Source organism: Carassius carassius, chromosome 5 (genome assembly GCF_963082965.1).
Source record: "Carassius carassius chromosome 5, fCarCar2.1, whole genome shotgun sequence".
NCBI classification, from domain to species: Eukaryota; Metazoa; Chordata; class Actinopteri; order Cypriniformes; family Cyprinidae; genus Carassius; species Carassius carassius.
In genome coordinates, this window is record NC_081759.1 from 41,072,923 (window position 1) to 41,097,530 (window position 24,608).

At 37.0% G+C, this 24,608-nt stretch overlaps 1 protein-coding gene across 1 annotated transcript in view; it reads right to left on the reverse strand.

Annotated features, from left to right (window-relative positions):
* LOC132141618 (semaphorin-4C-like) overlaps positions 1-24,608 on the reverse strand; it is a 67,637-nt gene that overhangs the window by 31,372 nt on the left and 11,657 nt on the right. The window contains exon 2 of the mRNA XM_059551304.1: positions 604-775. Coding sequence (XP_059407287.1) covers positions 604-706 — 103 coding nt within the window. The 5' untranslated portion in view covers positions 707-775. The remainder of the gene's footprint in view (positions 1-603; positions 776-24,608) is intronic.

Here is a 24,608-nt window from a genome sequence, read left to right on the forward strand (position 1 = left end):
ACAAATGTCAGGGCATGACAAAACTTCTCCAGGCCCCAAAAATACCCTTAGACTCCAGAGGGGTAACTTGAGAAACAAATCTGAGAAAATAAGCTTCAAAGTCCGAATATTTTTTATTTTATTTTATTTTCTTTTTTTACCCATGCTGTCAAATTGCTTTCCTCCTATTTTAACTATAAACCACACTAAATTTTATTAGATGCATGCTAAAAATGTAAAAAATATTTTTTTTCCAGCGAGTAAAGGAAAGTACACATAATTCAGATGATATCATCTGAAAACAAGTCTTCTAAGGTAAACGCATTTTTTATGGATGCTTCTCGGAAAAGACAGGACTATTGCACAACTTGTTCTAATTGAATCCCCCTCAGAGAAAGCATAAGAGAAATAAAGAGCAGCTGCAATAGAAAACATGAATAGGGATGAAAGCTTTCTACCATAAAGACCTATAAAACTATGCAGTAATGTGATATCTCTGTAAATTCAAAGCAGAAATCACACCTCTTATCTAAAATCTGCAAGGGAGGGGTCGACTAAAGAAAAGAAGAAAGACACGGATGAATAAAGAAAGGAGGAGTACCATAAAAAAAGAGTGCAACTCACCATTATATTTAACAGTTTTGCGTGGGACGGGGTTCCAGTTGACACAAATCCCCTTTTCAAAGCCGATCACAAACATCACGAGAAAAACCTTCGCACACTGCATTTCTCCGCTCCACGGAATGCAGATTCTGATTGGACGAGAAGCAAGGGTTCTGATTGGACAACGAGGCTCCTGTCAAGGGAGATAAAGAAAGCAAAAAAGTGATTACAAGATGCACGCCAACGTCCCTAAAGCGAGCTGGAACAGTTTCAACACAGGCAGGTCAATTTAATGATACTCTTTCAGAAAGTACAACGATAAATGCATCTTCACTGTAAAAAATAAATAGTTGAGAAAACGTCAAAAGTAAGGCAATTTGATGACATAAAGATGCTTTGTTGAGGCCATGTAAATTTGCTGATTGTCTTGTCACAACAACCGAAATAACAATGAACTGTCTTTGAGGTGATTATTATGTTTCCTGGAAGAAAAAAAGAAAGTGTAAAAGTCACCACATTATGGAATTTATGTTTATTTACGAATAACAAACAAATGAATGGATAACTTCCATTAGTCTAAAATGTAAACAACATCGTCTTTGTTTGTAAAACAACTTAAGACTGAGATATCCAGAAAAAAACTGGACGCACAAACCTCAAGAACGCTGGCGATCGACAGATGTTAAAAAGATGAACTCTTTACATCCTAGTACAACACAAAAACTAACAATAATGATAAAACAGTTTAAATGAAGTGCAGCAGACAGCAAAACAATAATCCTTTAAGAGTAACTGCATCATTTATTCATGCTGCAATGCATGCTGGGAACTCAAAACCAGTATGAAATTCTTTGTTCAGACAAATGTGTTTGACTAGTCGGGCAACATTTGGGGTAATTATGTTGGTCTGACAAGTGTTTTTAAGTAGTTTCACAAAAATAGCATTGTTTTGTATTTGAGATTCAAAAGGTTTCGTAAACTGGAAAATGTTTTACAACTCGTTTACGAAGACCATGTCACACACGGAGGAAGGACTGTTGTTGACAGGCTTGTTTGTAATCATAATGGAGTCTGCGTTCTCTTGAATGCATTACGATGCAACGTTACAAGGGAAAAAAGCCTGAAGAGTCCAGTCTGTGCAGAAATGGCTGTTTTCGCACATTTGCTCTAATCATCAACCCGCACCTGTTTCTCTCCATTAAAAAGGGAAATTAGGGCCTTGATAATATTTGCTGATTTGAGAGCAAACCCATTGACTTTTAAATGTGCGTCAAATGTCAAACAGTGTTTAGCGGTGCCCTCTTTCTGCCTGCCCTGTGTTTTATCATCCAGTCTGAAAAGGTTGTGTGAATTGAAATGTTTGCAGTGATAAGCAAGTGTGGATTGAGATGCGGAGCAATCTCACGACTATTGATTTCTGTTTTTCTTTTTTCATTAGCATGAAAGAGAGAGAGCCAGAGAGACAGATAAGAGTATCAGAGATGGTGGCGACTTGCTCCAAATGAGTTGTCTGTAATAGACGGGTTGCAATATAGCAATTCAATGACACACATCTCCACTTGCACAGCAGTTTTTTATTGGATCGATGTGCTGTTGCTTATATCTGTGCTGTAGGGAGGACTATTCTGACAGGTGCTGTCTGCTCGACTTTTAAAAACAGGTGATTGTGTTCTCCGCACTTTTTCTTGCATGGCAATTCCAAGCTAAATATATGCTCTTTAGCTCTCTTCGTGCGTGTACACTGCTGATCAAAGTTTTGGATTTGTAATGTTTTTTAATGGAATCTCTTCTGCTAATAAAAACTGTATTTATTTAATCAAAAATACAGAGAAATATGTAATTTGGTGCAATATTATTGCAATTTCAAATAACAGTTTTCGATTTGAATATACTTTAAAATATAATTTATAAGTGGGAAGCAAAGCTGTATTTCCAGCATCATTCCTCCAGTCTTCAGTGTCACATGATCCATCAGAAATCATTCTAATATGATAATCTGCTTTATTTCATGTTTATTTGATTTTATTTTGGGACCCGTGATACTTTTTTTAACACTGTTTATTCAAAATGAACATACACTACTATTCAAAAGCGTGGGGTCAGTACATTTAACCCCTTAACTGTCACTCACGTTTTTGAAGATAGACTTGAATGTGCATGATACAAACCTAAATTTTTATAATTCATGACTGAAAACATTTTGTAACATGATTTTGATGTGCCATTTACATGGTAATGCAATGTCTGATTTTAAAATGGGTTTTAAAGGATGAATTTTGAGATTTTATGTTTTCAAGTGATATATAACTTCTGATGATTTCTAAAACATGATAGAGAAAAAGGCAACGAGGAAGTCTTTTTTTTAAACAAAGGTCAAAACTCATTTTGTAATGTAGATTTCTGAGGGTGCACTCTTGTCATAAATTAATCTATTACTTTTCCTACATAATTTTTAACAAATAATATTGGAAAAATATATATTTGGGAGTCTTGAACCTTTCCAACGATATATAGTTTGTCAGGATTAGATTAGATTTGATTGTAATATAGTATAGTCAACGTAGGCGTCCCGTATACGGGACGGGGTGACAGTTAACAGGTTAAGAAATGAATACTTTTATTCAGTGTTAAATGAGAAAAAATAATAGTAAAGATTTCTATTTTGAATAAAATATTTGCTGTTCTTTTTAGCTTTTTATTCATCAAAGAAAAAAGTTTCGACACTGATAATAAATCGTCATATTTTCATGATTTCTGAAGATCATGTGACACTGAAGACTGGAGGAATGATGCTGGAAATACTTTGCTTCTTCACAAAAATAAATTATATTTTTAATGATATTGAAAGAGGAAGCTGATATTAGAAATGGCAATAATATTCCACAATATTGCTGTTTTTTCTGTATTTTTTATTAAATAAATACATCCTTGATGAGCATAAGGGACGCATATCTACACACTAGCCATTTTTTAAATGGTTGAATTATATATATTTATTTAATATCAAATAGTAATAATTAATAGTAATAAATCTGATTCTTCTGCCACATAATAAGCCTCACTAACAGATATCTGACTGTTACACTAAGATGCTTCATATGATCATGTTTGACCTGCAGAGGGATTATGGGTAAAGCAGAGCAGCTCTTGTGCTAAATCTCCGGAAAACTACCATCTCAACCTCCAAGAGCAGAGAGTAAATCTCACTTGTCATCTGTGAAGGACCATTTAATAATAATAATGTAAAAAGCTATATTATTTCCCATATATGAACTACATTTCCTACACTTTATTACTTTAAGTAATGCTTCAATGGTACCAAAAGGGACAATTAAATGAGCAAAGTAGAAAAACGTATTATTTATAAAATATTACACAGCAAGACATGCAGTACAGAACAAATGCAACAGTTTCAACAAATCTATAAAACAACAACTAAGCAAGCAACAAACAGTGTCCTTGGTTCAGAGGAAGTGAACTGTGACGATGGATGTGTGCTTAAACAGCAGGTTTTGAAATGAACTCCTCCCGAAAGAAAACAAACCGCCTTTCTTCCGTCATTTTTCATTCCCGCCCGGAAAGGTCTTTGTGAGTATGAAGCGTTTCCAATCTCCGTCCAATCTGCACTTGTCTTCCTGTCAATAATAAGCTCTTCTCCAGAACTAACAGCCAATCCCCGGTGCATCATCTAAACTAAAATAAGAGCCTTTGAACCCTGACCTCGTGACCCCTGAGAGACAGCAGAGGTCAAGGCAACAGCACAGCTGTGAGATGAAGCTGGACTGTGAAAGAAGCAACTGGGTGCATGACACAAACACATCTTTCATCCTTCCTTCCTTCCATCCCTCGTTCCTCTATCGTCTCTTCTTTAATGCAAGCTAAACAAAGGCCTTTGCATGCCACTGGACGGTGTTTTCCCAACAATCTCTGCACAAACTATTCCAGAATCTCTTCCAGCTGCTCAACACTATCAACAGATCCTCAAAAAAGCATGCAGACCGTCTCTAAAAGTACACAGCATCAACAGAATGGAAATCTCCCTTCAGCATATGATCTATTTATTTCGCTATAAGATCAGATGGCACTAGTCAAAACACGGCAGCATGCTTTCATCCCCCAGAGTCAGAGACCGGATCTCTTATAGACACAGAAGCAGGGCAGAAGATGGTTTGAGGAGCCAGCAAGTCTTGTTTATGCTCGATGCATTCAGTCTGGTGTGAAGCACCTCAGTGCCACTGAGAGATGTTTATCCCATACATTTACACTTGAATTATTTTCCAAAACTACAAGCGATGATGTAGAGAATATATCAGGTGAAGCGTCCGAGAGCAGGACTGGTTTATATTTAAACTACTCGAGAAAAGACAGTGTGCCAAGACAAACTTGAAATGTTGGCCTGAAAATTTTTTTCTGAATGTTTTGAAAAAAATAATAAATAAAAAAAATTATATATATATTTTTTTTTTTTCAAAGGCTTGAAGGTTTAGATAAAAAAAACAACAATAAAGTGTTAAAAAACAAATGCATTTTATACTGAAAACAGATTATTAGAGCATGTTTCATGTTTCAGCATGTTACACTGTACAACAGGAGGTGTAGAAACTTAAAAATTTAGTAAATACTACTAACTAATTCTCAAAGAAATAGCAAGTAACATTATGAAATAAACATGAAGTTTTGAAGTAGAAACACATAAAACATGCCGCAATAATATTTGCTTATTTTTTATATTCATTATCTCATTTCTACAGTGTACACCAGTGTTTGTTTTTCAGTTTAATAACATGCATTTCAATGCAAAATAAAATTTAATCGACATCTTAAGACTGAGTATATATGACATGTAGATGTATGTATGTATATACCCAAACACAGACATTCATATCACATATCACATTCAAATTTAAAAGGCACTAAATTCAATTCTGAGTTGCACAACACATTGAAACAAACACCTCTATTAAATGAACTTCCATTTACAGTCTGTTTTCTGCAGGTGATCACAACTGCGCCAACCAATGAGTTTTGTGAATTAGGCACAATCTATAATAAGCCTTATTTACATAAAAGAGAGGTGTGTTTGCATTGAAAAGAATGACAAGGATGTCATTTAAATAACACGGCACGGCAGCTGCTTTTCACCTGGTTGAATTGTATTGCGTATGTGAAATGAATAAGACATTTTACATTTCGCTTTAGTGAACTCATGCCTCAGACTTTAAGAAAGAGTCTTAAAGTTTATGCTTGGGCTGAAGGTTTAATGCTGTTTGCTCTTTGTTTACGCCTTCGAGACGGCACCTGAAGCTGGCATGCATGCATTATGAGTGTTTTTTCGTATAAGAAAGTGTGAATGTTATTTCGATTGGACTGCATGTGTGCTGTAAGTGAGACTGATGATGATAGAAGTGAGAGTGTGTGAACGTGTGGGAGGCTGACAGCTCATGTGTGTATGTGTGTGTGTGTGTGTTGAATGATGGAGCGTGTGTGCCTGTTCTCGGACATCATCAAGCCGTGTGATGTTTGAGCATAGATGAAAGTCTTAATAATCAAATGGAATTTGATCAGTTGCAGGCGCATCCCACTTCCTGTTCCCTTTCCATCCCTTCCTGTCACCGGGATCAACAGAGCAAGAGCTCTTTGATCAAGACCGTCTTTTTTTTTACAGTTTGAACTGCTTAATTATCAACTCAAGAGAAGAAAAGATAGAAGGAGTGTTAAGATGCCCTTCAGGATCATGTGTTCTCTTACTTTATTCTTATCTAGATCTCACCGTTTGTTTTCATTCATGGGTGTTACTTCAACTTTAATGCCCCATGTTTTTTTTTTTTTTTTTGTATTTGAAAGTCATATATATATAAAATCTTGAAAAGCTATTAAATTATACCTCTGAAATGATTATTTCAAATGTATTTACAAGTGCTGTCAAAATGTGATTAATCACATTCAAAATAAACGTTTTTGTTTACATTATATATATATATGTGTGTGCATACTGTTTTTAATTATTATAGAAATACAAACACATGCATGCACATATTTAAGAAATAAATATATATGATAATATAAAATAAAAGAATATTAATGTATAAACATTTAATATTAAAAAAATATATACTGTATGTCTGTGTATTTATATATACATAATACATATACACAGTAAACATTATGTAAACAAAAACGTTTATTTTGGATGCGATTTATTGCGATTAATCGTTTGACAGCACTAGTATTTACATATTTTATTTATTTATTTGCACAAGTCATACATAACTTCATTCATTCATTCATTACGTGCATGAACATTACTATTACTAAACACAATTCTAATCTGTAAATGACTTACAAATGACATAATCCTTATGTCTATATAGTATATACACTGTAAGTCATTCGTATCAGTATGTATGGATTAAATCGAAGTGTTTTTTGTTTTTTAAGTCTACCTTGACAAAAGTGACTATACTGGAAGAAACACCCATCTACTCTTTCCTCCTCTCTGTAACACCATCTCTCTCTCTCTTTCATCGTCTTTCATCAATCTGTCTCTGACCTTGCTCTGTCAGTTACTCTAATGATGAGGTTTAAGCACAAACTGTTGAGTGAGTGTGTGTTTGGGTGTATGTGAGGGAGAGACAGACATTGGCAAACACTCATGTGTTTCCATGCCCTCAGGAGCAGAGGATTCTGGGATACCCTCTCTGACCTGTCGTTAATTCTGCATGTGTTCCCAATTCAATCAGCTTTATTAATGACAACTGTGACAACCTCATTACCCAGCTGCTTTCACGTGTGTGTGTGTGTGTGTGTGTGTGTGTGTGCATAGGTTGGATCCGCACCTCACACAACAGAACAACAGCTATTAAGACAATGCAAGGTTAACTAACCACATTGTGCACACCCAGTCCCGCAGGGGCCTTTAGAAGCTGCTGCGTATCTGTTAAAGACACCGGCGGAATAGCTACGTGACAGTATTGGCTTTAACATTATGCAATAACGATTACGGTTATGTTCTACTTTTATGATTTCAGCAATGACTGCTGGAGCATGTAATCCTTTCAGCAGAGAACTGTAGCATGTTTGGAGAGCTGGCTGGGAGCCTGGAAGGAAAATTATGTTTTTTTTGTGTAGAATATCTTATAGGGACACACTGTTATTGTGCAGGGCTCTCATATTTCTATACATGTTTAAATATGCACGAATCCATGCCACCACGTTAGTCACAACCACAAAACATGACAATGCAACTAGTGTGCGTGAAGAGAAGTCATACTGATTTACTACGGTATTATGGCCAATTATGACCATTTTTTAGATGGTGGATAGATAGATAGATAGATGTGTATGTGTGTGTGTGTGTCATACCAGGACACAACTCTGTATAATGTCATGGGTATGACACAGGTATTACAAGGAGAGGGTGACTTATGAGGACATAACCCATGTCCCCATTTTTCAAAACGCTTATAAATCATACAGAATGAGTTTTTTTGGAGAAAGTAAAAATGCACTAAGTTTCCTGTGAGGGTTAGGGTTAGGTGTAGGGTTGTTGTAGGGCTAGAGAATATACAGTTTGTACAGTATAAAAACCATTACACCTATGGGATTTTGTGTGTGTGTGTGTGTAAGAGAGAGAGTGTGTGTGTGTATCTGCTCGGTCCATTGCTACAGCCGTGTTTCACTCAGCTTGAGCACTTCTGTATGCTAATCGTCTGGAAGTGCAGGATGCCCACTGCTCTCCCTCGGGGGTTAATTGTCCTGCGGGCCTCCATGGTTTTGTCTCCACCCTGCAGTTCCTGACAGCCGGAGCTCCTGGGGCCAGAGGTGTGCAGAGGTGGAGAGCCTATTTGTGTCCTCTCTCATTGACGTCTACGTCTTTCAGCTGGAATAAGTGAAAGCCGAGAGAGAAGCGGAGGAGAGAAGGCCTCGACGCACCTCTGCACTCCTCTAGTGTTTTCTTTCAGCAGAGTTAATGGAAAGTCATGCAGTGCTGCTCTGAAATTGTCTGTACGATATAAAACTGACTCCTTACTTCCCAGTGTTGGGGAGGAACTAGCTACATGTAACGGAAATACGTCATTTAATAAAGTAACTTGTAATCAGTTACACTTACTAAGAAAAAAATGTGTAATTAAATAACAGTGATGAAATGTTAACAAACAAACATATTTCATTGATTTATTGCTCAAATTGCAGTGACTGCTCTAAATAATATGAAACACCAATGTTTCAGGAGTCTAGGACACATGCTTATTTGATAACTGTATTAGTTCCTATTCGGGTTAATGTATATGCTTTAAGGCATTGTTAGATGCCACTGTTTCCTGTCATAATGCAAAGATTTGAATCAGTTACATTACATTAATAAAGTAAGTGAAATAGTTACACTACTTGTTACATTTTAAATAAGGTAACTTGTTATATGTAGCCTATTACATTTCTAAAAAAGTAGCTTTTCCAGCACGGTTCATTCCACATGACACACATCCCACTGTTCAATACTGAGAGAGAGCTAGAAACAGAGAGAAAGAGGAAGAGCGTTTTAGCAGACGATAAGATGCGAGATCAATGCGAGATCTGCTGGGATGTAAACAGGAAGGATCTCAGTGACGGAAGGAGGATAGATCGGGTTTAATCTATGAACGCTGGGTTGCATTTATGCTGATTCGCAAGTATCCGTGATGTACTCGCATGTCACGTTGAGATGAATTTGGCGTTGTTTTTCTTTTATTGTTTTTCTTTTATTTTGGTGTGAAGGCACCTATTCTGAAAGACACTTATCCATCTGTCTCTGCGCTTGTCTCCGGATATCTGTAGCGTTTGTGGCTTTACTGTCATGATATGTGTCCTAATTTTGTGTTACAGGCTAAAAGAGTACACATTTTTTCGATTGTAGTCGAATCTGAGGATTTCTCAGAAATGAGTTCATTAAGCCCTAATCTAGTAATCCCACTGCTCCGAATACTAATTAACTCTTTGTGTTCTGCTAAGCACAGAATTGTCTGTGTTTTCACAAAGTGTCGATCAAAAACACAGACCAGGAAGACGCAGAAACGTGCAATCTCATATGTTATCTCATGCATATGAGAAATAATGCAATCATCAAAACTAACTACATATAAATAACAAACTGCCTAATATTACAGACTAAAAAGGTCAATCCAATTGCATCTGTTCTTATTTATAATTTGATTATTAATATAGTAATTATTATCGAAAAAACAACTGGAAGAAGAGATGCAATGTTGCTGTGTAGCTCAGTTTAATCTTCGTCCGATTCGAACAAATCACGCATCATTTTGATGGAAAATGGGAAAACAAAAATTATTTTTATTTTTATTTTTAATTTCCCATTGCGACTCATTTTGCCAGCACTGTACACATATGCATTTTGGCTTCTTTTCAATTCCCTCCCCAGCACACTTCACTTCAGACTTCCCTCTTTATCCTCCCCTTTATCCTTTATCCTGCTTTTATCATCTTCTTCCCCCAGTCTCCTCCTTCCCGACATGAGACAGGGGGATTCAGACGGCACAAAGCTATTTATGATCATCTACCAATGGCCAGATTCAATCCATTCACATCCTGTACGCAAATGAGAGCTTGAGAGATAAGGTGAGATAAGCAGAAACAAAGAGGTTGAAGGAGGGGTTATTTTTACTCTTTCTGTTGATTGAGTGCAAGCCCCTCTTTTGTGAGTGAATTCGGGAGACGGTGGGAATAGCAACGACTCGTCTTGTTTTCACCACACTGTTATCTCAGGCAGTTTGCAAAAGTCTGAGGTCTTCAATTTAACTGAATGCTTCACACAACAATAATTTTGTCTCTGATTTCCTAATCTCACCCAAATCATCCCTCCGTCTGTCGCTCTATCTCTCTGTTCTCTGAGACCTATTAGTTTCACCGCCATGCTGCGGTCAGACGAGAGGAAGCTATCTGTGGAATAAATCACGTCTTCTCTTTGACTAGTTTTCAAATGCCTGTAATTTTCGTCTCATTTGCGACCCCCTCCCTGCTCGATGCTGAAACGCTTATTGCCATCTTTCATCTCCGACCTTCTTTTACTCAAGAAATATATCTAAGCTTTTTTCATGATTCCCATTTCAGAAAAATACCTAATTCAGTTCGTTCGACAAAAACGCTGTCGCTCTTAACAATGTCAATGGTGTATTCCAATGGGTCTTTTAAAACATAATTACAAAATGATGCTAATTATATTTCAGAAACATGGAAGCGAGATTTACCACCGGAAACAAAAGCTCTCACAAATACTAGTGAACTGCTTTGCTGTGTACAAACGCAGCATGCTAAGAGAAAAGAACAACCTCAAATGAGTGTATCACTAAACGAGGAACTCCTTCTACAATCTGGACCTGATTTGGTCAGGGCTGAAGAAATGTCCTACAGTGGCATGTGTGCGATACAGTTTTGCATGTGAGATGGTTTACACACCTGTTGTCCAACAAAGATATGCTTTTTCTACAAATTAACTTAACATAGTCACACTCTCCTTCTAAAAAATACACAAGATTGCTTGAATAACACAGATATACATGATATATTTTTTCGTGCGAATGCCCTGCTTTATCTGTTTGCAACAGTTAAATGTAGTGGCAATCCATGGCGCCGCAGGACCCAAATGTTACTGAGCTGACCTTGATGTACTTGATATAAATCTCGTTAGAATATAGCGTTTGACATTTAATTATTTCATTATGTCAGAAGGCTTCGCGGCCTGGATTCGACCCCTGATATAGAGCATATTATCATATCCGCGCTCCCCAGTTTCTCTGATCTGCTGGCCTCATCTTTTCTCTGCTTCTCCCTTATCTTGAGTCTTTCTTCTGTTTCTCACTGGAAGTACCAAAGGAGCCTTTTTCACTCAAGCTCCTTTGGGAGCATAAGATACACACAGACAAGTGACTGAAGGTCATGCTCGCTCGAAGGGTGGGCACTTTCAATCAGGTTAATGTCCTTCTCTAGAGTGTGATCTCTCTCTCTTTCTCTATCTGAGATAGAAACACCAGTGTGTCTGAACAACTCTCTCATGGAATAGACAGCCAGCTGTTACACAGATGCATACGATACATGAAAGAATCCATACTGTAATGAGAATACAGCACAAAAAGATGAGTCGTATTAGAGACGGAGAAGACAGGAGGGGATGTTTAAACAGATTAGGTTTCTGAAGAGTTCACCCTTTCCTCCTGCGATTGATTAAAATATATAGTTACATACTATAATAAAGCACAGTCACATTGAATCACTAAGAAAAAAGGGGATGCTGTCCATCTGAGTATGTTAAAAATTGTGCACCCATGCACATACAATTAAGTTCTGCGAATATCTCATATCGGGTTACTTTAATCAAATGACTTGCAAACTCAATTTGGGTCATAATTAGAAGCACAACCCATCTGGGAAAGCTATGGTGTGTGTGTGTGTGTGTGTGTGTGTGTGTGTGTGTGTTTCTGCAGAAGCGTGGCTGTTAAAATGTTTAACCCTTCAAGGAGAGTCCCTCTGCTTAGAGTTGAACCTTATGCACCAGTCAAAAAAATAAATAAAAGAATATCCCAATGGGTTTACTATCTGTATGGAAAAACCTAGGGCACATCGGGAATGAATGCACACTTCTTAGAGGCAAGGACATTTGAAACGGATGGTGGTTATGCACGTGCATGCACAAGCACATGTGTGAACTAAATGTCTGCCGACACAATTTGCTACTGCACACAGTGTTGATTTTCCAAAATAAACAGGTCTTCAAAACAACTTCCTTTCCACTGCTTCCTCATCTTATCCTATGTAGAAAGAGCTACAACACACACACACACACACGCACACACACACACACACACACACACACACACACACACACACACACACACACACACACACACACACACTCCAAACGGATCCAAACGGTGGTGGTTTTGGGTGTTTTTCTGGTGGAAAATGTGAGATTTCAGAGTTAAACTATCAAAAAGTAACCCTAACCTACTGAATACAAACTATTGCACCTAAGGTATTCCCTGTATGAGTTTTAAGCTTCTCAAAAACCAAGAGATGTACATTCTGTAGCTTCTGAAATATTATTTTAAAGCTAGCTTGATGCAAAATTAAAAACTAATCTTAAATTACTGAATCTAATCTAACAATTGCATTTACATACTAAAGATTGATACAAAGTTAATTATAACTACTAAAACTCACCTTATTGAATCTAATCTAATCTATAGCATTAAGACTTGAACTGCTGAGCTTTAAGCTTCTCAAAAACATTCACATACCGAAGATTTCTAAATGCTAGTTTGACACAAACTTAATTATAACTACTATAAACAAACCTTAACTTATTGAATCTAATCTAATTATTGCATTAGAACTTGAACTGCTGAGCTTTAAGCTTCTGAAACACAAGAGTATTCTATAGCTATCTAAATGTTATATTAATGCTAGCTTGATACCTATTAGAAACTAATCTTAATTACTGAATCAAATCTATTTATTGCACCAAATTCCATCAAAAACATCTTTAGCTGCCAGCTGCCAGCTAAAGATGTTTACTTTATTTACGAGCCAGTATTTCCTTCAGCTTCACTGACACACTCATCTAAGTGTAAAAGCCTTGTTTTGTGTCCCAATTTGCATATTACCCATCCTACTTAGCATTATCCAAATTGTAGCATGATAAAGATGTATCTGAATGGTGCACTTGTCCAAAATTCTGTGAGAAACAGAAGACAGAATCTCATTAATGCTGTGCGGAGTTTGCATTTTACAGAAAAAAATGGTCAAAACTGAGATGGATACGATGCTAAAAGTGCAAATGTTAAATAACGAGTTTTAGGATGCTAACTCTTACATGAAATCCAACAGCAGTGCATACTTGATATTAGAGCTAGGTGATTTTATTGATTGCTCTGCCACGATTTCAATTTATATATATAAGGAGGAATTGTGGTTTTGAATAATATATATATATATATGCATATTGCATAATATGCAATGCATATTACTAATCAAAAATTAAGTCTTGATATATTTACGATTGGGTTCAATCTTCATTGAACATGAGCTTTACTGAATATATTCTAATGATTTTTGGCATAAAAGAAAAATCAAAAAAAAAAAATTTTATTTGCTACTGCTAAAAATATACCCAAGCAACTTCAGACTGGTTTTATGCTCCACGGTCACATATATGATCAGTGAGTCATTGCAACTTGTTCTTACATTACTTTAACTCATCAAAATAAGTTGAGCAATTTCAACTTTTTATGTCATATTTTATGTCCTTTTTTTGTTAGTTTAAATGACTTGTACAAACAAGTTGGTTTATTTAAATGTAAGGCAGCAGCTGAAATGAAAATAGGTGGACATTTTTTTACAGCGATGAAGGACCATAACATGGAAAATATTGTAAGTTTACATCGAAAATCACAAGACATGGGCAGTGGAATGGGGAAAAAATGCAAGGTTATGAGAAGCAAATTGAACTTTTTAACTTCAGCGCCACATTTTTACAGTGCTGTTTTATGCACAAGACAGGAGCATGACTGTCAAACGCATGTTTTCACCGAAAAAAAAAAAACAGTGGAAAAACAGCACAGTGAAACGGATAAACCTGTCAAGAACTAACGCAGCATTCTCATATGTTTGCATAATGGTGACAGGCTGAAAGGTGCTGCTTTTATTTGTTTTGACAAATAATTAACTGTCAATAACGTACTACTGATGTTATACTTTCAGTCATTTATCATTTGAATTGCCTTGACTTTTTGAGCTGACCACTGAAACTGAATGTCAACATTTTGGCTAAGAAATATTTAGCATTTTTGATATTGATTGATTTATAAATAATATAAACATTTTCTATTTTAAAAAAAATATTTTTCTGAACATATAGAATGTTTAAGACAAACTTGTACAATATTTATAATAATAATTCATAATAACATATATAATAATAATTAATAAAAAAATACGACCTTCATTCTTCATGCATCTATTCTGCAAAGATATTAAACAAGTGAATTTGATTAGATTTACACCATATTGACAACTTCCTTTGTGCTGCACCTGGAATTAACCAGATTAATAGTTAATTACAAAGTTAAATGTTACTTGAATCATTTTGTAGTTACAGTAATTTTTTTTAATTGACTAAACATTAAAACAATCAAAAGCATCACCTTGAATCAGTCAAAAGTAAAATCAAGAGTTTATGTTTAGCCCTATCGCCCCGTCATTTGATAGTACCATATGTGAAATGGAGTGAAACTAGTTTATCATGTAAACAGCATCAAGATATCAGCATGCATGTGAGCTCCAGTAATGATCAAAGTGTGGCAGTGTGTCCTTGGTTTCTACCAGTGTGCATTTAGAAGGTCATTCGTCAGGTCATTAAAGTCTGTCCACACACAGAGAGCAGTGTGGAGCAGTGAGGCAGAAGTGTATTGAACGACTGCACTTTTGCATTGACCTTTGACCCTCTGAACACAATTATTCATGGGGTCATGATGGCCGACCTTCTCTTTAAATTATCCTGCTGTGACGCTGACCCTCACCCTCCGTCCACTAAAAATAGAAAGAAAGGAAGAAAAAGCAGGAAAGAAGCAGCGGTTGTGACAAATATGAATATTTAGTGGCACACAGCTAGAGTCGCATTCATTAGAGTGGGCTTTGGCTGTGGTGTGTTTGAGCCGATAAATGCTCGTCTGAGAAAATGCTGTGGGTTGCTTTTGTTATTTATTAAACTATGCGCATGTGTGGGGAAAGAAGCATGTTATACCCTCCACCTGCTGCTGGGCATGGCAAGAAATTAGCAACCCGCCAACAAGGCCAGCGTGGACACACACACGCACGCACGCACACACACACACACGCACGCACGCACGCACGCACACACACACACACACACACACACACACACACACACACACACACTCTATGACTAGACAGTGTGTGGGAGGAAGGCCTTTCTAAAACGGCCTTTCTATATATATATATATATAAATGTATAAATAGCTATAATATAGCTATATATATATGTTTTGAGCATGTGCTAAAAACACTTTAGACAGGAAAAAAAAAAAAATATATATATTTTTTATTAATATGTTGAAAATATGTTGGACAATATAAATATATTTAGATTTAAAATTTATTTAAGAAATATGTATAAAAAAAATTATGTGAAATATAAATATAGAAAATATTTGTATTTTATTAGCAATATGTGCTCAGAAATATTTTGTAATGTATCTAAAAACAATTAGGTAAATACATAAAAATATAGAAAATATTTGTATTTTATTAGCAATATATGTTTAGAAATATATATATTTTTAATATATCAAAAAACAATTAGGTAAATACATCAAATCATATTTTAAAATATAGATTTTAATCAAGCTGTATGCAGAGAGTGTTTAGTGTGTTTATAATTGATGCTGATACTTTATAAAGAAGGATCTGTGAGGTATATGAGAGTGGGTAGAGATTTTGGGTCCCTTTGCTTGACGTATGTGTGTGTGTGTGTGTGCTGTGTTTATACAAGTAAGGCTCTGGCTTCTTTTTGAAGCCTTTTCACAACAAACCCAAGAGCTGTGTCAGATTTATCTGAAAATGTTCTCATAAAAAAGTACAAACCAAACAAATCCCATGTTAGGAGACGCCCACTGATATAAACTGATGCTCTCCAGCCCTGGATTCAAACCTGCTCCACCAAACAAACGTTCTTGCTTTTTTTGTCTGCTGGGTATAGAATTATCTGTTCCTGTGCATCTCGAAATATATCTGCTAAGGTGTGAAGCAAATTTGGTTTAATCACAATTTAAAACTAGTTGTCTAGTAAGTGCACAATTCACGGGGATAGACTATTACTCTAACGGACCTTTCTCACAATGGCTGTAATTAAATTGTGCTGTATAACGCAAAGAGAAGGAAACCGACAGATGGTGACTTTGTACGGTGCATGGAAAACAACATTAAGTCATTTGGTTTCTTTTCAATTGTTTAAAAAAATCAGCTGGTCTTGCTTTCTGCATTACTTCAGCTCTGCTGTAAAACAATCTGCTCTCTCATTTTTTCATTCGAATGAATAGTAATCTCTTAATGCTGCTTCAGTTTTCAACAGCAAGTGTTTGTGAGCCCTTGCGATCCATGCGGATGAGGAAGAAGAACGTGTAGGTTACTGATATCTCAGCGGTGTTCGGAGAAGCCTGAATGTTTTCGCTGAGTTTTATTCATGAGGTATAAAAAATGCACATATCCATTTCAAATAAGTGCATTCTGACATGCTTTATTGACCGTTGGCTTACCTTTGTGCACATGCATGCTCCGAGGTGAAGTGAGCTCATATCTTTACCCCAGACTCCGTCCCAAAGGAAAGGGTATAATGAAGAAATACTACGGTATCCAGCTGATTACTGCAGTCTCTAATGCATCCCAATACACCTTTTCACACTGTATAAAACATTGCATCATAAAAGAACATCATTGGGTCTAATTACCACGTGATGACATCAAGCCTCTGGGAGAAGCCTCACATGCTGGCTCTAATTGCAATAATTTTCACATTTGGCTTGTGCTCTACAATGAATCAATGTTACTATTTAAACATCAGGTAAATAGTTTGATGGCAGTCTGTCCGAGTAAATTAGCTAATGCATTCAGCGAATGTTAATTTAAAGTAAACCAGCTGCCAGTTGTTTATCGTTAAAATAAATGAGGTACATGCTATCTTAAGGTTAATTGCGATGCATCTCGATTCAAAACGTTCATGCAGGTACACAGCTGGAATTGTCAAAAAAAGAAAAAAGACCATAAAACAAGCAGAGTGAATCATTCATGTGCATAAACGAATGACGGGCTGACAGTGATGGTGAGGGAATCTCACAAAATATGTGTCAGGCAGGTCATATTACATTTGTCATGATGTGCAAAATCACATTTTAATGATACGTCCTTAAAGAGTTTTTGCATTGTTTTACAATGTGATTTTACCTGCACACAAAAACTACATAAATAATATTGCAAATGAATGATCTTGCAAATTAACCCTACATGTATTGCTAAAAATCCCTGTATTTAAAACAAAAAATGCATCATATTTTATAAAATATTATATATATATATATATATATATATATATATGTATGTGTGTGTGTGTGTGTGTGTGTGTGTGTGTTTGTGGAGATGTGTATGTTTGTGTGTATATATATATATATATATATATATATATATATATATATATACACACACACATACACATCTCCACAAACACACACACACACACACACACACACACACACATACACACACACACATAATATAAGAGTATGGCTGAGGATATGATAGCCAGGGAGTGACAAGGAGCGGACATGAAAGAGAGACAGACTACTAGAGTCAGGAAAAACAGAGTTAGGGCAGACGGATGACAAAAAAAAAAAATAAATACAGCAGAAACAGAACAAGAACAGAGAAAAGGTGAGAGACAGAGGGTGAGGGGAAGGCAAGAGATACAAGAGTATTGTATAGAAAGATGTATTGCATTGAAAGAGACAGCAAGAGAGAGAGAGAGAGAGAGAGAGAGAGGGTTGCAAACAATGCAGAGAAAGAAGGGAAAAACAAATGAAGTCTACAGAGGGAGAGGAAGTTCTCTGCGGACACAGATGAGGTCATATTTATTAAAAACACCCTTACTAATATAAACGGGCAGGCCGGAGTGTGCAGAGACGGGGACAATATGCACATGCAAAGCATGTGTGTGTGTGTGACTGTGTTTCCGTGTGTGTGTGTGTGTTTATACGTCAAAGTTTGTTTAGTAGGACACGTTTAACCCTGCTATAACTCAACAAGGCTGATGTAAGAGAGAAAACTGCAGAGAGAACAGACCGAAAGAAAGACACAGAAAAATCGAGGTTACTCAGGGCCATGGAGGTGGTTGGGAGCTTGGATGGATTAGAGGCACATCTGTCAAAAACTAAAAGAAACAGAGAGAGCAACTCACATACTGCAGTCTTACTGCCAAATGCACATTTTACTGCTGTGATTAAGGATGACAAAAGTACTATAACGGTTCTTCAAAACCAAGGCCATCCTAAATAAAACAAGACATCATATTTTTTGCAGTATATTTGTAGCACCACGTACAGATTTCAAACATTCACTTGCACGCATGCTCCGGGAAAACACTCGACCCATATCACACACACACACACACACACACACACACACACACACACACACACACACACACACACACACACACACACACACACACACATATAGTATACTGCTGCTGCACATACAACATAAATTAAATGAACCATAGCAGATCTTTACAGCTGGAGCTGGGGATATATATACAGTATGTAATATTTACTGTAAAAAGCATTAATTCAATTTTGTTCAAACTTTGAAAGGCCACAATATTTTACAAAATGTTATTCAGGGGGCAACAAAAACAATTTAATGCACAATATTTTAAGACCATACAATTCATTTTGTTGCCTCATTTCGCAATATAAAAATCATAAAAATGATGATGATGCTTTGTCTGAAAGCTGAATAACAAGATTAACCATTTAAAAAATATGAGGAAATATAAATCAAATAACTAAAACATACAGTATCAATGAAAATATTTTTTAACATATATTTGGGCCATTTAATGTCGTATGATGTATCATTGGAACATAACGTGATGTATTTAATGAAGTGAAATTACTTATTTGCATACAACAAATGAATCAAATATATTCCATTATACTGCAGTAGCTGTTTTGCCAGTGTCCGGTTATATTATTTTATTATCATTTAATTTTTAAATGGATTTGAACTTGAAAAAGACATGAATGGCTCAGTGCAGCACGATGTGCTTGATGTAGACTTTTCTGAAGCATGCATGAAGTCCACAAGAATTTTCTCTAGTATTGAACAGTACACCAGATTAAGTCATTTCAAATCAAGCTACTCATTAGATCTAACCTACAGCTAAAGGCTGTGTTTCACTCTCTCCTTCTTTTCAAGAGACTCTCAGTAGATAGGGTTGAAACTCTATCTCTCTGTTCTATAGGGCCACTGGCCCTGCTTTCTCTCTGGTAATGGATCTCTAATAGTTAAAGAGCTGAGAAGGAGAAAGCAGAGGCCCGATTCGGTTTTACTCAGTGGATACCATGCAGATGCTCTCAAACCGTCTCCGGCCTCCATCTATATTCATTTAGAACCACTTTCGGTCAGCGGGCAGTTGATAAACTATGTTGCTAAGTTTAAAAGCCTCTATTAAAATCCACCACAGACCCAGAGCCAATCAGTGACTGTGAAATCTCTCAGTACAGCTAGCTCACTTCTCGCTTCTCGCACCTCTTTAGATTGATATGTTCAGGGTGCAAAGTGATTCGGTTACAGGCGAGTCGGCACTTTCAAATGAGAATATGTTTTCTGTTAAGAGTTGGAATGAAAATAAAATTTCAGGCCCGAAGACACAAAGAGAGATGAGAGAGAAGGGAAAGATTGGAAAGAGTACGCCACCGGGCTGGCCTGGGGTCAGTGACTTGAAGTGAAAAACAGAGAAATGGAAAAAGCAGCAGAAAGGTGGAGAGCACTTCAGGTCTCCTCCAGAGAGGATGCAGCATCCTTGATTAAACTAGAAACACACACACACAAGCTCTGAGTCAAACAACACACTGACACCAATGAGTCCTTCTCCAAAGCGGAAATGCTTAATTCTGACCGGTTGTGGTTAAATATTCTACCTGTATACTCTATATTTACCTGTGAACTTCACAATTGTCAAAATTGTCCCACGCTACCAAAACAGTGCAGAATCAATTTTGACAATTAGTAAATTTTAGTATGATTAATTGCATCCAAAATAAAAGTTTTTGTTTACATAATACATCTGAGTGTACTGTGTGTATATATATATATATATATATATATATATATGTACACACAAATATGCATATAATAACTTATATTTATATTTACACATATGCATAATAAAACAGTACACACACATATATTGTTTAAACAAAACTTTCATTTTGGATGCGATTAATCGAGATTCATCATCTGACAGCAATGATTTTGAATGCAAATATTATAAATGATATCACAATCAGCCGCTATTATTAGAAAAATTAATAATTTAAAACAACATAACCCAAATAATTCAATGTAATATTTATGTTTGATTGAATACTTCAATACAGCAAGGACAGAAATGACAGGAAATACATTTATGTTACAAAAAGATGTCTGTTTTATAGAAATGGTTTCAGCAAAAAGAAAGAAAATCAATGCACATCATATTTGTGCTAAACACAGCAGTGTGTAAGCCATACCTGAGTCTCCAGGTACAGTGCTGCAGATTAACCATGACAGCCCTGATGAGCACAGCTTAACCACAGACACAATACTGCGAGGGGAACCCCACTAACACAACAACACAAGCTCAACAGCCATGAGACTCACTCTGTCAGACTAACACCTACACACACTGCAAGTGTTTTAATGGTAAGCCTGCGTTATTAATTAAATAAAAGCTCCCGGAGGGAGAGGAGGGGGTGCGTGGATTGTGTGAATTTAATCGGCACACATTCATTAACAGCATCAGAAGACTGGATGAGCAGACAGAGAGAGAGAGAGAGAGAGAGAGAGAGAGAGAGAGAGAGAGAGAGAGAGAGAGAGAGAGAGAGAGAGAGACAGAGAGAGTGGGGTAATGTCACATGTTAATATTTAAGCGTGTTGCATGATGCAACGCAACCAAACTAGATCATATTAAAATGAAGTGAGTGGGGAAAGAAAACTAGATTGTATCATAATAAATGATATAGTCTACACTGCAGACAAGCTAAGCAATGCAGCAAAACTAGACCGCATCCATTATAATAAAAGCAGTCTATACGGCATCTGAGGGGTGATTAAATTAAAACCAAATTACTAAGAAACTAAAATCAATCCTTAATTTTAAAGGCCAGTACATTTCAGCATCACAACATTGTAATGTACAATAAAAGAAAAGAAGAATGCCTATAAACAATATTTATTAAATAAGTCATGGGAACGGCTTTTTTATTAATTGCCACTGTATACATATATATATATAAGAAGAGTACAAAAAACTGATAATTAAATATCAAACATTAAATAATGTTTTTTCACTGTGCATTCAAATTAATCTCAATCAAACTGCAGTTGTTGTTTTTTTGTTAGTTTGTTAGCTAATAAACACAATAAAACACACCTGCAACTCCTAGACAGACCGGGGACTTATGTAAGGATCCTGTTTGTGGACTTCAGCTCGGCCTTTAACACGATCATCCCAAACCTCCTCCTGCCCAAACTAACTCAGCTCTCCGTGCCCACCTCCGTCTGTCAGTGGATCAACAGCTTCCTGACAGACAGACAGCAGCTAGTGAGGCTGGGAAAATACACATCCGGCACCTGTATAACCAACACTGGCATCCCCCAGGGCTGCGTCCTCTCCCCACTGCTCTTCTCCCTGTACACCAACAATTGCACATCTAAGGACCCCTCTGTCAAGCTCCTGAGGTTTGCAGATGACACCACACTCATCGGCCTCATTCAGGACGGTGACGAGTCTGCTTACAGACAGGAGGTTAAAGAGCTGGCTGTCTGGTGCAGTCTCAACAACCTGGAGCTTAACACGCTCAAAACAGTGGAGATGATCGTGGACTTTAGGAGAAACCCCCCTGCTCTCCCCCCACTCACCATCATGTGCCCCGTTTCCACCGCAGGAACTTTACCCAGGAACTAGGGACTTTGGCCTGGTTCTCGGTGTGTTTCCACCGCAGGAACCAGAAACTAAATAAAGTTCTGGGTAAAAAAATGCTCCTCAGAAAGTCCCTGCTGGCGAGGTGGTACTTTTTCAAAGATCTTGAACTTTCGGGGGCGGGACTTGGGCGCTAAACATCCTGATTGGTTGAGTTCACGCAGCATTGGTTGAGTTCAACCACCATTTATTCGGATCAACATTTTCAAAATATTACTGTTATTGTGTCATGAAACGTAATTTTAAAAGTATTTCAGGTGAGAATGTAGTTGTTTAAAACTTAAATCTGTGGTTTATTTATAAAGACAGCGCCTATTTAAAAATGTGTTTGGCCGATCTCAGAGACGGTGAGCTCCACGTGATCAGCGGGAGCTCAGTTATCATCTATCCGCCGAGAAGCAGCCTCACCTCGGCTAGAACTTCTGATGTGTGCCGCTGGCTCTGATGTCTCTTTAGTGGTTAAACATAAAATATAATTCATTTTGGGTAAATCTAACAGGTTATCTTTGGTCTGTATTCAATTTATCTATATGTTAAAATGAAAATAAAAAAGGCAAATATATATAATATTTCGTTTCATTGTAATGCCTGTATACACATATCCCTGAACTAAGTACATTTCTGCAGCTGTTATTATGCTTAAATGAAAACAAAAGGAGGCAGTGGTATTTGATATCCTATTTTGTTTTATTGTAAATATACAGAGAGGAAAATAGTAGCCATGGTCAGCTGACTGAAGTTATCAAGTATATGCTGCTGTTTGCAGATTTACTGGATTTGCGTCGTCGCGGACATCACACTCCCGAGTCGAATGCACAAAGTCCGCACTACCGAGAATGCACGTCCAAAATCAGCGTACTTTTCATTGAGAAACGCGCGCAGACCTACGTCACCAGTCTATTTGCCTAATCTTCCCGGTACTTTACACCGCGGTGGAAACGCAGAAAGCAACAGGTCTGGGGGGAAAAAGTTCCTTGGAAAAAAAGTTCCTGGTACAAATGTTCCGGGTAATTTCGGTGGAAACGCGGCAATGAACAGCACTGTGACTGCAGTGGAGTCATTCAGGTTCCTGGGCACCACTATCTCTCAGGACCTGAAGTGGGACATTCACATTGACTCCATTGTGAAAAAGGCCCAGCAGAGGTTGTACTTTCTTCGTCAGCTGAGGAAGTTTAACCTGCCACAGGATCTGCTGAAACAGTTCTACTCCACCATCATCGAATCCATCCTCTGCACTTCAGTAACTGTCTGGTTCAGCTCAGCTTCTAAATCGGACCTCAGAAGACTACAGAGGGTAGTCCGGACTGCTGAGCGACTCATCGGTACAACCCTCCCATCTATTCAAGAACTGTACTTATCCAGAGTGAGCAAAAGGGCTGTTAAAATCACTCTGGACCCCTCACCTCCAGCACACTCCCTCTTTGAACTGTTGCCATCTGGTCGACGCTACAGAGCACTGAGCACCAGAACGACCAGACACAGGAACAGTTTCTTCCCTCAGGCAATCCATCTTATGAACAGCTGATAATAACTGTGGAACACACTACACTTTATATTTATATATACATACACTTATTTATCTAACACCATACTTAGCGTACACTTACATTTTTTTGCACATAAAATACCTGTACATACATAATGCTCATTTTATAAAAAATAATTAAAATGAAATGGCAAGCAGCATATTGAATATGAAACATGAAATTTTAAAATGACTAACTGAAATAGTATTTTCTTGTAAATATATTCTAATGTCTTATTAATAATGTTTTATTTACAACATCGAAACATATTTTTGGTATTCTGTGGAAGAACTCTAGTTTTGACAATGTACTGAAAACATGCAGGGCTTACATTTTCCAAAAGTGTTGCGAAGAGGTCTCTCTGGAGAAACGTCTTGTTTCTTTGACCAACGTCTGAGAAACGCAGCCTAGTTCAAACAGTAATGCCCCCAAAACCATCTGCTTTAAATTAACCAATTAACTAATCAACGATTTTACAGCAACTGCCATTGAGATGAATGGGAATGCTAACAGATAGCTCTCTCCAGGAATTACAGATGTTCTTGACACCGCTCACAGTGTATATTATATTGCTCTCATTATGATTAGCAGAAGAACCTGCAGCATAAACACGCTTTTGTGATGTAGCAATGGCAGTGATGCAGTTCTGCTGCTTTGTGTCGCTCGTTCACAGTGTGGATGGTGTGTTTGTGCGATCG